The sequence below is a fragment of the Anguilla anguilla genome, chromosome 3, assembly GCF_013347855.1.
Source record: "Anguilla anguilla isolate fAngAng1 chromosome 3, fAngAng1.pri, whole genome shotgun sequence".
Classification (NCBI taxonomy): domain Eukaryota; kingdom Metazoa; phylum Chordata; class Actinopteri; order Anguilliformes; family Anguillidae; genus Anguilla; species Anguilla anguilla.
The window spans coordinates 60,701,665-60,717,545 of record NC_049203.1 but is presented as its reverse complement, the minus strand read 5'-3'; the positions used below and the strand labels follow the sequence as shown (position 1 = coordinate 60,717,545).

Genomic DNA, 15,881 nt, shown 5'->3' with positions numbered 1-15,881 from the left:
AGTGTGCTGGGGGTCTTACCAGAATGTGAGAGCTGATTGTACGACAAGATTACCCCAAAACTTTCCACTACATTCAAGGCTGTTATTGAGTTTCTTTGTATTTAAAGAACCGGAGGTCTGGATCGTATTTTGCAGATCATTTTCAATCAGCATCTCATATGTCCTCCTGCCATACCCTGTTGGTTGTGGTAGGCAAGGACTCCCTTTGCTGCTCTTTGTGATAAGCACGAGAATTTACCATTTCCAAATGAATGCGAAAGAGGAGTTTTTTATTAGGTTACAATGGCAAAGCACACATACATACATACATACATCGGGACAAAAAGAAAGAGGGAATGAGATGGCGCCCCTTATTGGTAGCAAGAGGTTCAGCCACTCTTGAAACAGTCAGTCCCTGGGTAACAGGGGAAAGCACACCACCCAGGGAGGGCTCTCAGCGTCCTCAGCCACCCTCCTGACCTGCTGTTCTAGACCACGTGGGTTTGTGAGTCAGACTGAAACCAAGACTGCACCAGGACCACAGACAGTGTCCTCCTCCTCCTCCACTTCCTCCTTTTCCTCCTCCGCCTCCGCCACCAACAGCTATGTTCACCCACGGCTTTTCCAGAGAAACCCCTCCTTTGCCTGCAGGGAGAGAATTCCATCGAGGACCCACACCACTGGATAACTGGGGGGTCGGAAGGGGTTTTTTTTTAGCTTGTGCCGAGGGGTTCGGCTGCCCTGTGTTTCCCAGGTGCACCGGCTCCTTTGAATGGGGGTGAGGTGGGAGGCCAACGGCCGGGGGAGGGGGCTCTGTTACTACAGCACCGGGGTCTGTGGGAAATCAATCCCAGCCTAAATGCCCCACTGCCCTTTAGCTGTCTGCCAATCACTGGCTCCTGGGCAGGGCCTCTCACATTCATGGCCAGCGATACTCCTGGAGTCCCATTGCACGTCTCCCGCTTAGGGGTTCCCTTGTTCCGCAACTGGATATCCTTCTTCTTCAGTGTGAGAAGATTTTCTTCTTAAAACCTTGACCCCCTACCCCCCCACCGACCCAACCGTCTGCATATTTGGCTTACTCTACTTCCGAGTGAGCACCGGACTGGTGTCCCAGGAGGGAAGAGAGGGCAGCACTGCTGTGTGTGTTCCCTCTCTGGCCGAGCCATGATCTTCTCCCCCTGAGCTTGGCGGCTCTGGATTAAAGAGCTTCCCTCAGAGAGGGAGGCACAGCTTCCCATCTTAGCCTCGCGCCTCCCCAAAAAATGATTCTGACCTGAGTCACAGCAAGCTACGCCTCCGTCACAAGAGAAAGGCCCATCGCCACTCTCTGAAATAACCAGTGTAATACAAATTCACAGGGAGTGGGGGGTGGAAGCGCAGAGGTGGGGTTAAGGGGAGGGGGGGGGTGTGTGTCTGCAGTCGGCTGAGAAGGTGCAACGATAATAAGACAGTGAAATATTATCGATGACGGACGGCAATGCGAGTGAACCTGCTCATGGGGTGGGGGCAAAAACTGCATAGCAGATTCATGGTTTCTTACTATTTACGTGTGCAATAAGTAACCCAGAGGTGGAGGGCCTTACATTTCGGAGGAGGAGTACTCTGGAGCTCTCATTCGGGTCCCTTCCTTCAGTCTACAGCAGAACTCCTCGTCGATGTGCAGGCCCGGGTAAGGGGAAGCACCTGGAGAAAAAGGGGGGGGGGGGATTGCCATGTGAGAAAAATTCAGACGAATGCAGACATTAAGGAAATGTAAAAAGAAGACCTGCTGACTGTGTGAAGCCGGTACGAATCACAGAAAGCCGAACTGAGAGGTACTGGGGTGGAGACGAGGGGAAACCCCAGGTTCCCACGCGTTCCTGGCGCCACTATCGAAAGTTAATGCGCCACTATCTAAATTCTAGTGAACAACAAGCGCTCTCCCAGGGTAAACAGCGATAGCATTCTCCAAATAACATGGCACTGCCAAAGTAAGCAGGTGTGTTTTACCACTAAATGTTTTGTCCATTATAATCCAGTGACTCGGCAAATTTTTATGTGCTTGACCGAAATCCCCAACAATATGAAATGGGAGTGTTGTGCCTGATCATATTAAAAACTTTTCAGATGAAGTTCATCTCAAAAGGCGCTCACAGTTTGCATCTGACCTTCACCTATGGAACAGGATTTAAGATGTAGCTACAGCTACACTCAGTCTTGCGCTCATGCATTTTGTTAGTGTTAGCCAAGATTTAAATAGGAAAGTCTGAGTATGAAAGGACTCACAAGTTACCGCCACCATTAATGTTATATTTTACCATACAAAAAACCTGGATTCAATCAATATTTGTCCTTACCGTTGACTTACAATTCAAAGCAAGTTTGATCTGACTAGCAACATTTAGCAAGGTGATAACTAAATAAACTTCCAAAACTGAGTTTGTGAAGAACAAGGTTAAAAAGTTGATGTTAAGGACAAATATTGATTGTGTCCATGTCAAAGTCTTGAGCTTGAGCCGTGCGCTTCTCTACAGTTCTCTCTTTACCCAGTACCTCTTTCTCTGCATGTTATTCTTCTGCTATTGCTGTGTGTTGTGCTTTGACTCAGGTTTCTATTCAAGCATTTATCATTTTTCAAATACTTTCACATTACATTACATTTATTTGGCAGACGCTTTTATCCGAAGCGACGTACAAAAAGTGCAAGAAGAAATACTTCATCTAATTCCATTGTTTTATACATGCGAAAGTGTAATTTCTTAAATGTGCTATTATAAAATAAAGAGAAAACACAATGTGATAAGACTGAATTGAGGACACAGAGCTTTCACTACATTTGAGTATATTCTTCGGCTGGTATGTAGTCACGTATGTGTCAAACAGATATACTGATCGGTCATCTCCCTTGTGCTGTGCATAGACAGCCACGGACACGCATACAATGCAGCCTAAAAGGTCACAGGAGTTCCACAGCGGTGGCAAACATTTACAGTGATCAGCTGCTTGGTTACTGCGAGTTTGCACTACCAGCTGGGATGAAACGTCTTGTTTAAAGAGGAGGCATTCTCTGTTTTATAGCCCTCGTCCGTGTTCAAGACCACTGTCGAAGTTCACTAATGTTTTTGTACCAGCAGCATGAAGGCTGTTTTCTTAAAGCTTGTAATGCAACATTTTTCCCCCCAAAGGGGTAATTAAGCAGCACCAGATAGACTTATTACCCTCCACATCTGGAAGAAGCAGATAGCTCACAGCAACCTAATGGGCCGCTGTGTCTGTTCTTTACTCCGGTGTCTGACTAAAGGACATTCTGTGTTAACCTCTTGTTCCTTCCCATGCAAAGGAATTTAGGAAAGACCAGTAGCATTTAAGTGCCATAAATATATAGGACTTGTATGACAAAATGAGTCAACTGCATCGCCTATGTGTGTTCTGTCACTGTGCGATGTTCACTGAAGCGTTAAAAATAAGCACACAAATTACAGTTGCAAAACACTGGAGGAGAAAGCAGAAGAACAGAGGGCGAGAGAAGGCTAAAATTAACATTACAGTATATTTCAACAGTGGAGCAATTTGAGGCAAAGTTATGAGTCTGTTATGGTTGAGCTGGAGGCAGTTATGGAAGCATATTTCTCATACTGATTTAAGATTCAAATTATATGAGGCGAGGAGCCCATAAGGATGTGGAAGCATGAATTGTTCTACATGTGTTCTGTGGACAAGCATTTCATTCCCACTAAAAGAAAACAGCTTCCTTGTCAAACAAGGAAGGTGTTACCCAAGTGACTGACAAGAAGAATTTTTTTTTTTTTAGAAACACTGAGGGGGCGATAATTACCCAATGAGAATATCTCCCACATGAGGACCCCGAACGACCACACATCACTCTGCGTGGTGTAGATCTTGTCAAAAATGGCTTCTGGGGCCATCCACTTCAACGGTAGCCTGGCCTAGAAAGGAAAGGTGTGCATTAGAGCTTCCTTGCATCTTAAATACCTGATTTTAATGTCTGGACTCTATTGGAAGACATGTTTTTTTCCTTAAGTTCACCTCCCACAACTGAAACTGTAATTTGCTTTTTGCGATTTGGGGGTGGGGGGGTGGGGGTGTTTAAAGATCTGAAGTATCAGTGCTTGCTTGGACTTCTGTGTGCGATTCCAAGCAGTGTATATAATCATTAAAAATCAGGCACTGTAGTTAATCATTAACCATTGGGCAGTGGTATCTAATCATTCAAAATAGGCCAGTGTTTGTTTTATCATTCAGCATCATCTGCGGAATATGTTCAGTGGTTGGACGACAGGTTTGTAAGCCATTCCGAGGTGTTTTTTTTTCATTTGCAGAATAGCTAGATTTTTCATGCCTCTCTTGTTTTGCCAGGAGTTTGGCAGCAGGCTGCTAGTGTTCTGTCAATCAGGTTGGGTGTTTTGTGAAAGACTGCATTACAAGTAGAGGTTTCCTCCTCTCCGCAGGCTGCTGAACCATCCAGACAGGGTAACTGCCTGTCTTTCACTGGATTTCTCATCCGTGATTAAAAAAAAAAAGAAAGTGTACTCACGTCTCCTTTTCGCACATAGTCCGGGTCTTTGTAGATATCCCTTGCTAGCCCGAAGTCGCATATTTTGACAACGTTGTTTTCAGACAGCAGAATATTTCTGGCAGCCAAATCGCGATGGATACACTTGAATAAACAGAAGGACAAAAAAGGGGAAGATTAAACTCTTCTTTTTGACACCCAACTGTTTCTATTGGGCCTTTCCAACACTGCTTTGCATGCTCTTATGGCAATGAATATATAAAAATTTTTTCCCCCCAAGCAGTCGAATCATTGTTGACACTATATTGCCTCTCTAATATCAAACACATGTAGTCGTTCTTTGTCTGTTTGAACATGTGGAACAAAGGTGTAAAAATTCAGGGCAGCAGAGATGAACATGTGGAACAGCCATCAGTCAGGTGCTGCCACTGCATGTTTCGGCATCCCGTTTAAAGCTATTCTTTCTAATAAGCCTTGTACAGCAGCGGGTTCACAGTGTAATTAGGCCCATCCGCCCTCTGCAAGTTAGCGGATGACCATCAATCTGAATCAGGGATAGACTAATAGGGTAGTGTGTTCCTATGCACACATGGGACGTCATTTGTATGAGGTTAATGCACAGTGGTTGTGGACAAAAAGAGACCTTCCACAGCTGCCAAAATATAAGAGTCTCTTGTTTTCTTTTTAAAACCCGGCTAGACTAAGCATCACAGTTAAGCTGCCTTCTCGCTATGGTAATAAATTAACACATCAATCAAAATGCCTGCTCTGTTTCCTATTAGATTCATTTAAAAAGCGTTAATAATAGATCCATGTCTGTTTTAAATGTAGAATATGAGCATGAGCAAAAACATACTTTCCGTGAGGCCAGGAACTCCATGCCCTTGGCTACTTGAAAACTGTAGCAGATCAAATCTTCCATAGTTAAGACTCTCTTGTGCAAATCCTCTGGTTCTGTGGATAGACAAGAGATACTTGTGAACAGTGAATTACAAAATGTCAATTTCGGAAAATGGACAAAATGTCAATTTATTAAAAAGTATTTTTAAAAATGACACTAAATAGTATAATGACAACTTGATCCATCATGGCCATTACCAAACATTTTAAAAAGCTTGTCTAACAGTAAAAGTATGTAAACATTTTGTCTTTATGGCTTCCTGTTTTCATTGGGTGTGCCACATAACTGTAATATTTAAAGATATTCTTGATATCATTGCATCAGTCCTGCTTCCGGCTGCTGTAGAATAAAGAACATCCATTACATTTTTTTTTAAAAAAGAGAGACATCCTCCTGTTTTGAGCGGTTGTCTTGAAACATGCATCTAGCTCATGGTGCTCAGTTGGGGGGCTTTGTAGTACAAACCCTGTGAAGTCCTTCTTCTCCCCACCTGAGTAAACAGTTTACTGACCCATGGAAAAACATGTGTCTGACAGTATTGCTGATCCACCAGGACCAGACAAACACACTCGGCGTGGTCAGTCGACGCGGGTTCCTGTGATTCCGAACCGCGCTTTCTCAAGGAAACGTTCAATCAGACTCTGAGGCAAAAACAATGGGGGTGCATGGGGTGCAGGGTCAGGTGTGGGGGTGGGCGGGAGGGGGGGCGGAAGGAAGACGCTCGGACGCTACCTTCCTCATCTTCCTCTGAATCGCAGTAGCTCTTATCTTCGATGAAGCCGGAGCTGGCCGAACTTCCTGTGCTGGCCACGCTCTCCAGTCGCCGTTTGATGAGGTCGCTCAGGTTGCAACCCGGCCCAGACGTCATGCTCTTGCCATCCTGGTTCTGCCAAAGACGTGCAAAGTCACTCCTTACAGTCATGAAGGACTGTTGCATTGTTGGTACTATGGTTCCTTGAACGACACCAAAACGATAGGTCTCATGGACCCCTCGAACCCAAGGGGCTGAAACAGCGGGATACACAGTACTGGGCCATTTCGGTCTCTCCAGTGTGTTGGCTTTTGATTTACCTTATAGACATTGAAGTCACTCCTCTTGCTTCTTAGGTAGTTGGACAAATTTCCATACTTGCAGAACTCCACTATTATCATCAGGGGACCTAACAAAGTAACAAGAGATTTAAGAGTTACCCTTTCAATGCTCTTTCAGATAATGTGTCACCCAAAATGAAAGTTCAACTGCAGCTTGGCATTGTTTACAAATCCTTACCAAAACTGCACAAGGGAAGTGAATTTAGGGGAAGTCCATGTGCTAATTGACAATGCTAGTGATGAATTTCGTAGAATTATGGAAAATTAAGCCACGTGATCTCATGGAATGTAAAAAGCAAGGGCAAGAGCAGTGCTGATGATGAACAGGATATGAAAATTGACTAATGGTAAACATAGGAAAAATAAAATGAAGCCCAGTTCTGAGACACAGGCCTGGAATAAATCAAAACAAGGTTCTGACTTACAAATTAAAACAAGAGTTACCTTTTTTCTTCACAAACACAGCTTGAAAGTTACTGTGGCCAATTTTTGAAGTCACCAACTTTGCTTGTGAAGAAAAAAAATCAAAAACCTTTATGGGAAAATACTGACAGAATTCAGGCCATGGTCCTTCAACTTAGCAATCATAGAAATCTGAGAGAATTTGATTTATTTAAAAGGATTTGGCCAATCGTAACCTGGATAATCACCGGTGAATTATAGAAGTGAATGATTGACATGGTTTGGTTCTTTATGCTAGCCAAGTAGACTTGTTTCAGCACTGATGACAGTATCAGTCTTCTTTCTGTTTCATTTAGGATTGTATAGTTGTAATAAAGGTGCACAGAACAGGTTCAAATACTTTATCACCAGTAACATTGCACAGATTGCTTGACCGTTTAAATAAAAACACAACTCTTCATCAATATTCACAAGTTTTTTTTTTGGATTGCATCCATTTGTACATTACGTGTTTCGTTGAAACGTAGATCTAAAGGGGTGAAGCTATTCCAAATGCGTGTTCGACCCAAGACCCCCCTCACCTCCTGGCTTGGTGCAGGCTCCTAGAAGGTTCACCACATTGAGGTGATGACCAATGTGGATCAGTATCTTCAGCTCCGACATCAGGGCCTTGCACTCATTGGTCGTGGCTCCTCCTGTTAAACGCACAGGGCAGATTCTCACATTGTGCGCCAGGACAGACACGGTGGATCGGTCTGGCAAACATACCACCCAGAAAACTCATGGATGCACCATCGCACAATTCCGCCTTTAAAAATGTGTAAAATCACTGACGCTACATCCTCAACAAACCCAAGCAATGCAACCTAAGCAGACTTTGAGACAGAGAGAGAAGTTTAATGTTCTCGCTAACAAAAGTTCAGGCAATGAATTTAGCCCGTCCTCTCACTTTCCTCCGGAGACCGTGAAAAATCAGATGTCCCCAGCTGATCCTATTCAAGTTTAAAATTCTCAGAAAAGTGTGGACAGAAAATAAACAACAGATTTTCGCCTTATCAGTTGATTTAAGATCTGCAGATTTCAAAAATTCCACCACATGTACATCATCTGAAAGGGAGAGAAAAAAAATCCAATGTGCGCTGCATTGCAGTGTGAAATAATTGCCTGCAAGCGCATGTGAAAAGAATTAGGGTAGGCTTACACATGGGACTCTTTTAAGATAACATGCGTGTATTTATTTATATAATTTTTAAAAGCTCAGTTCCTGCCTCCTGTTTTATGACAGCTCTTCACCCACGAGCAGGCAAAAGCTGTCCATTACGCATGACACAGTATACTTGTGGTGTCAGTGTATTCTTTAGCTGTGAAAATTGTTCTTGCAGTAGGTTGTCTCAGGAGACACCTTACCAGGGAAATGGAACACCATCTCATAGGCCGTGTTTTGGAGTGGCGGACAGAAAGAGAGAGAGATAGAGAGATGTTTTTTGGGATTTAAGGTTTTTAATTCTTTCCTGTTAGACTTGGTTGTGTTGTAGCATTGGCTTGTTAGAAACAACATGTCTATAAGGCCCCAGCAGCAGACTGGCCATTCACTATCACAAACAGAAATTCATTCTTAATCACAGATTGCTCTAAATGAGATTTTTCAAGGCCAGTGGCTGCTGGGTTTTCAGTGCGCCTAAGCACCTTAAAATTCTTCTGTCATTTATTGGCTGCAAAGCCCACATACCTTTTCCCCACTAGATTTAAATTAGCTCATGCCTGAAAGGAAACCACAAAAAAAAACAAAAGAAAAACCTACAGACACTACGGGACTAGAGTTTAAGATCCCCGATCTAGCTTCTTTATAGCTAAACATCGCCGTGGCTTCTCTTCCTTTTCTTTCACAGTTGTGTGATGTGTGTGCAGAGCAAATGATGGATGGGATGGATCAGCGGAGAGTGGGAGCAGTTCTGGTTTATCACCGGTGATAGAGCCGGTGCACGTGATTTCTGAAAATTCTGCGGTCTTGCTCATCATATCTCAGGAAGTCTCACCCCGGCAGTGGCAGTTTGAGTGCATGTGACATGATGAGTTTTTGCAACGTGGACATTTTCAGGGAGGAGGGAGTGCACTGCTTTTCATTACGTGGGTGCATTAAACATTCCACCATTAGGCTTCAGCTCTATGATTAATGTAAAAGGAAAGATTAATGCTGTGGAGGAAATACCCTTGGTAATGGGCAATCTATTATTTACACGTAGATACAAGACAACAGGATTCCTGTCCTGCTTTCTCATAGGAGCCAGATTGGCGCATACAGCAGCCAGACATCTTCCTGAGTACTTTGTACAAAACAATGTGTAAATAAGATGTATTGTACATGTATGTGAAGAAACTACATACCTTCTCAAAATAATATGCTGATGAATATGCACTCCTGCTACATTTCTGTTACTATTTGAGGGGATATGCTGGCACTGTACCACTGCTGACCTATCCATGAGTCACAATGTTTGATGGAACTGGATGATATGCTGCTTTCTTCATCAAAGAGCCAAAGCTATGCCACATTTTGCTCCTGGGACACCAGTTCAATAGCCCTGCACAACAGTATAATTACTGTTGTGGATATTCTTTAGAATTTTCAGTTGGTAAGACTTCCCATTGTATGTTGCACCAAAAAGTTTATATTAACGAAATCAACCTCAAACTTAAATCTGTTGTAATCTGTTTAGGAAGCCAGCATTTTGAAGCCAGTGCTGGCAGTGCTCTACAAATGCAAATGTAAATTCTGGTTTTGGTCATATAATGAGTTGCACCAAGATTTTGAAATGAAAACACTTTTTTTGTGATGCATATACTGTATCGTGTCAGATTGAGAATAATTCAGAATTCAGAATACAACCACCAGATGACATCTTGCATGAGCTTAAAATGAAGGGGCGATGGGAGAGGTGCTGGGTCTTAATGGCCAATATCTGAAGAAAATTCATGTGCTTTGGAAAAAAAAAAGAATTTGAATATTTTAGCATTTACTTCACTTACAACTCACATTTTTGACCTTTGCATCACCTGCAGCACTTGGACACTGCCAGGGGTTGTTACCTAGTTAACAACATCTGCAGGCCTTCTTCCTCTTTGGGACATCAGGGATTTAGCCTTACATAGCTCTGAGCTTAAAATAGTCTGTACGGTGATTGCATGCCTCCTTTGAACCAATACCCCATGTGTAGGGGCTAATTGTAAACATATGGGCCATCTGAATGCATTGTCTGTATGAAAAACAAATTTTCCCCAGAAATGAATTCTTGCAAGTTCTGTATTATGCCTGTGAATGATGGTGCAGTTGTGTTTGAAAAACAAAAGGAGCATAAATTCTGCCAAAAAGAGAAGCATTTTGAGAGCTGTTGCATAAAAATGTGCGGAACTTAAGAGCAGATCTAAGTATAAAAAAACCTAGAGTTTTAAAAAATTGGTATTTTACCTTTTAGCATTTTGACCGCAACTGTCTTGCAAGTAGATAACTTGTCGATTCCAAATGCAGATGCCTCCACGACTTTGCCGAAAGCTCCATGTCCCAGTGTTTTGCCTGCGGAATGAGGAGAATAAGGCATTTGGGTAAATGGGCTTGTATAGGAGAGCTTTGCCCCATGGAGTCATAAGTCAAACCCCAGTATTCACTGTCAGGAGAGATATAGGCCTGTAATTAAAACAACCTGCTGAGCTTTTGACCACTTGGCCGACTCTCCACAGGGAATTTATGGCGTAGTTAAGACCAGGTGACGGCAGCAGGTCTCGGATGAAAAATGGTGTGATACTTATTTCAGAGAGGCCGGCCACTCCTGCCACATTCCGACTTCAGGAAACATGCTTGGAATACATGTGGCTGAATGAGCGAGCGTGCATGCATTTACGCGTGCACACGCCCACATTCCCACAAATGCACATACACTCACACACAGGCACATGTATCCTGAAAAGCACATGCATACATACATCTATCAACTACACATGCAACCACACCATTACCATATATGCACGCTTGCGCGCACGCATGCACACACACACAAACACACACAAACTCTTGTTAGTTCTAAAGAACAGAGAAAGCAGCAGTAAATATTCTCCATCCCGTGCTGCATGCTGACGAAGACACATGCACACACACGCACGCCCGCCCGCCCGCCCGCACACAAATGCACGTACAAACTCTTGTTAGTTCTAAAGAACAGAGGAAGCAGCAGTAATCATGCTCCACCCCATGCTGCAGGAGACTCACCCAGTCTAAGTCGGTCTCGGGGAAACTCCCACTTGCTGCTGTCATAAGGCAGACGGTCACATTGCTCATCAAGGGGCACCTCATCTGGGTCCATTATGATTGACAGATAGCCTGTCTTTATATCCGCAGAGCTGGGCTGAAGAGTGGGGTGGAGGGCGGCAACATTTTATTATGAGAGTACCACTCATGTTGACATCTCTGTACTGTAGTACTGTACAAGCAACGTGACACTTGCATGATATTTGTTCCAACACAATGTTCGCTCATTTCAGTTCATTTCTATTTATATCTGCTGATGTGTTCAAATGGCTGCCACAGGTATTTCAAAAGAAGCCAGAAGTTTCAAAACCATAGGCCGATCTCATTTTAATATTCACAAATAGGTTCAGTTTCAGCACAACTAAGAGACATTTAGAAAGTCACATTTGCTGCTTCCACATTCTATTCTTAGTGACATTTATGTCTTGATCTCAGGGACATTCAAATCTTAAATAGCAGTTCTCAGAATGTTCATGCAGTGATCAGAACTTCCTTGTAGTGATCAATGTCATATGACCCTGTACTGCCTGTGGAGTGAGTCGCTCACACAAGTGAGCCTGTCTTATAATACTTTTATCACTTAAAACAGTACTTGTGTTAGGTAGAGTCCTCAGATCGTTTAGCACTCACATTGTTTTGTGTTATGTACTCCAAAACAACATAAGAACATGTACACTTTGTGTTGTTTACATGTAAATGGGTCAAGTTAAGAAGGAACGTTTATTTGCTTTAGCTGGTCTTACACCTTCAGGGGGAGCTGCCTACTTTTCTTGTGACTTCAGTCTTTTGAAAACCTTTTTCTTGTGACTTCAGTCTTTTGAAAACCTTTTTTTGTTGTTGCATGCACTGATGTGCTTCAGCCCCTTATAAGCTGCTCTGTATGAGAGAGCCTACTAAATCAGGTGTTTTCAGCCCTGTGTCTTTGTGGCTGCTCAGCGCTGAACTGATCAATTAAACAGTTTGATTACACAGTTAACGTACCTTACCTGGTTTCTGGGTTTCTAATGTAGCGCAACAGAATATCTTACCTTCCTCAGTTTACGGATGAAGAGGATGAGCATCAGCCAGAGGAAGGTGGCCGCCACTCCAGTACACACCAGGATAATGACCTCGATGTTGGGCTTCCCCTCATCACCTGGAAGGTGTCCATCAGACTGACGTTAGGTGGGCCCGCAGTGAATCAACTGGTTACAGGAGCCAGCTATTTTATGCAGCAGATGCTGGAATTTATATGAGCTGATGAGCATGCAGATGTGGAAAGACTGGAACCAGCACTGCTGGTAAGACATTTGTTTTGCGTAAACGCTGACTCCGAACAGCATGTGCGGAATAGATCTTATTTTAGCTTCCAAGATTTTGTGAGTAAAATTACACCAGCGTTGGTGCCGGTGGCGAGGAATTTGCTGTCAGATGTACTTGCTGCTTCCTTTTGTAGTTTTTTTCCATTGCAAGCTTTTTATGTTTATCACAATGAATGTACTCTGCAAATGAAAACACTTGTTCATACAGTGTCCGGCTTATTTCCGCAGACCATACCACATTGCTGCTCGCCATGTCAAGCTGTGTACCTCGTAACAATCTCCACATACATTGAGAAAACATTCAAGGTAAACCAAATTAATGACTGAGTCAAAAGACCCTTGTGCTGTTAAGGAGAGTGCACGTAACGTAATTCAACGTGAAGCCAACCTGATGTGGTTAAAACTTCCTGTGGAATTGCCTGTTTAAATTTTTTCTTTAGCTGATGATAAAAAATGATCATAAAATAAGGGGAGAACATAGGTGGAGGTTGGGGGGTGGGGGAGGTGTGGAAGGAGGCAGGGACCGAATTTTTGGTGCCAGGACCAATAAGACTACCATTACATGACCTAGCTGCTCATTTTGTTCTCCTCAAACCTGCTTCAAGTTTCACATCTCATGCTAACTTTAATGAGCGGACCTCTGTCGGTAAACTGCCCTCAGTCATTAGTGAAGCTCCACCCAAACTCCACGGAGGTCAGGTCCCATGTGCAGTAACCCAGATAATAAAAGCACGGAGGAATTTGGCTGGCATTCTTGGCAGCTTTGGCTTCTCTCTCAGGAATACATTTTAATATTGAATCCTGGCCTCAGTTATTTATGCCGGGGACAAAAAACACACACACAACAGCGAGGATCTAACCCCAGAGATGCTGAAGGACCTTCAATGCCATACCTTATATGGCAATGCTAGTGAATTTAGACTTAACCTATCTGGTCTCTGTTTGTTTGATGTGGAGTGGCTAGTCAGTTTGCATCGATTTACAACTGTAAGACTAAAATTAGGGTCCTTCAAGAGTGATAAAGATCTTGGCTTGGAGATGTTGCTTAAAGTATTAAAAAAAAGTTGACCCAGGTGCACTGGTGTGAGGTGCTTGAAGAGGAAGGACAGGGAAGGGGAAAAACAGAAATGGAGATGGAAAGTCTAAGTTCAAAAAGTAAAAGTCCTCCCCAGTATTTTTTTCCAATCACCTGGATGTGTTAAATAGCGTAATTCAGCCAGGCAGTAGAACTAATTAGCGAAATCAGCTGGCTGAGTTCATGGGTGGAAGAAACACATGACAGGACTTTTACTTTCTGACCCCTGGACTTTCCACCTCTGGAGATGGCAGCTCACCAACTACAGTGATGACTGCTGCTGTCTTCACCCTCCCAATAGTGTTGCTGGCCCGGCACTCATAAAGGCCTTCATCATCCTTCTTCACTCGTTCGATTGTCAGTAACCCGTCCTCCGCCAGAGTGATTCCTGCGCACATTGTTTTTTTATGAGTTATTATGCTTTTCTGAGAAGCCTTTGTGGACACACAGACATGCACACATAATAGTCCAGCGTAAGTTATTTTGAAAGGGAGTCTTTTGAGGTCTGGCTCCCTGTGTAAGGATCGTTGGCAATGAGAATATCACACATCATTAAATGTTAAAGAGAATCTTCTGAGTGCGGACTCCCTGTTCAGAATCGTTGCCAAGTCTAATCTGCACAGATCTCTGCAAGCTAAATTCCTGCAGGTGTTCACCATATAAATCCTGGCACGGGGAACAAACCAGACGATAGTATAGAACAGGCCACAATAACAGCAGAATCCCGCCATTGTTTTCAGGGTTCTGAAAGGCAGCTCTGTTCCAGAATAACATGTTTTTAGCACTGGAAAGGCTTTTGAAAGCAGAGTTAACGGCACACAGTGCAAGCCTCTCAATTGGTTCCTACCTGGTCCTTGCAGCACAGGACGCCCAATCTTGTACCAAGTGATGTTGGGTGATGGAACCCCCAGGGCAGAGCAGTTCAGGATCAGAGTGCTGCCGCTGTTCACGTCCTGATTGGTCAGGTTCTGCTGCAACCAGGGCCCTCTCCGCTCTGCACAAAACAATCAGATAAATATATACTTATAAGTAAATTATCACCATAGATTCTGGTAAAAATTCTGGAAAACTATAGATGCATGAACATTATCAACAAAATTAATAACGAAAATATACAATCATATAACTGAATAATTTTATTCTGAATGTTGAAGAAACAGTTTTTTGGGGCCATTTTCTGAACAGTGCCGACTCATTCGCCATTTGGTCACCTTGAATTTTAACGTGCAGAAGGGACACCATTCGGACCTCCTTCTGGGTGTAGTCGTTGAAGGCTCTGCACTCGTAGCCCTTGGTGTTGTCCCAGGTGACGTTCTCCAGCCTCAGCGAGAGGGAGATGGAGTGGGGGGTGAGGGAGACGTTCTCGCTCGGGACCGTCCGGTTCTGCGGGTCGTACCAGACCAAACTGGAGTACAGGTATCGCGTGGCTCGGCAGGTTAGGATGACGTCATCCCCCTCTATCGGCTTGTGGGGCTTGATCTCTATGGCCTTCGGGTGACCTAAAGAAAAATAAATCCCAAAAACCATCAGGATGTAGCGGCAAGAGCTGTCACTTTGAATTCCTAGAACTACAAACTTGGCGAAAAGTCTGCAAACTGGATTCAATATTTCAGCTTTAACAAGCTTTCTGCACCCTTCATGCCAGAACCTTTTCAAGCAAGCTAAAACAATTTTCCAAAAAAAAAAAAAAAAAACTCATTTTGATTCAGAGCACATTGTCTATATACACAGTTATTACTGTACCCTGCAGCTATCATAAAAAAAAAACACACATTGTCCACTGTGGACCCCTTCTCTGGGCAGAGTTATAGAATGTAAAGTGCCCCCCAAACCCCCCCCCCCCCCATTACTGGGATGCCAGGAATGTCAAATTTGCAGTTGTTTCCTGTTTCATCACTGTTAATTGGAAGCATGTTGCCGGTGGATGGCTGGAGATGGTGGCTGACCTGCAGCGGTACAATAGGAACCAGGCCAGGGCCTACGCCTCAGGGGAGCAGGACCATGCTTGTTTATTCAGAATGCTGGAAAGCATTCCGCGTTCCGTAAGAGAAGACAGCTGTTATTGCAATTCCATTCCCCTCCTCGGCATTCCATCTCCCCCAGCCACCTCCGTCACTGGAACTCGCACGATGCATTCTCCGGTGGCCGCTTCTCCCTCGTTCCTGTTCCCTGTGCTCTCACTGTCCCCTTCTCATGTCCCCAACCCTCTCGGGGTGAGTCTGTCCCTTTACTGCTTTGGAATCACTCGTTCTATGCCAGTTTTGCGCTTTGCTTTGCAAATAAAATTATGGGCTCAAGCATCACAGTGAACTTGA

The 15,881-nt window shown here is 43.8% G+C and overlaps 1 protein-coding gene across 1 annotated transcript in view; it reads right to left on the bottom strand.

Moving 5' to 3' along the window:
• Positions 1–15,881, bottom strand: part of kdrl (kinase insert domain receptor like) — a 60,084-nt gene that overhangs the window by 13,342 nt on the left and 30,861 nt on the right. Inside the window, exons 13-25 of the mRNA XM_035409395.1 lie at positions 14,778–15,065; positions 14,414–14,560; positions 13,826–13,954; positions 12,219–12,325; positions 11,152–11,287; positions 10,357–10,461; positions 7,472–7,585; positions 6,468–6,556; positions 6,129–6,282; positions 5,352–5,449; positions 4,517–4,639; positions 3,797–3,908; positions 1,566–1,665 (exon numbers count right to left, since the gene is read on the bottom strand). Of these exons, the coding sequence (XP_035265286.1) occupies positions 1,566–1,665; positions 3,797–3,908; positions 4,517–4,639; positions 5,352–5,449; positions 6,129–6,282; positions 6,468–6,556; positions 7,472–7,585; positions 10,357–10,461; positions 11,152–11,287; positions 12,219–12,325; positions 13,826–13,954; positions 14,414–14,560; positions 14,778–15,065 (1,702 nt within the window). The remainder of the gene's footprint in view (positions 1–1,565; positions 1,666–3,796; positions 3,909–4,516; positions 4,640–5,351; positions 5,450–6,128; positions 6,283–6,467; positions 6,557–7,471; positions 7,586–10,356; positions 10,462–11,151; positions 11,288–12,218; positions 12,326–13,825; positions 13,955–14,413; positions 14,561–14,777; positions 15,066–15,881) is intronic.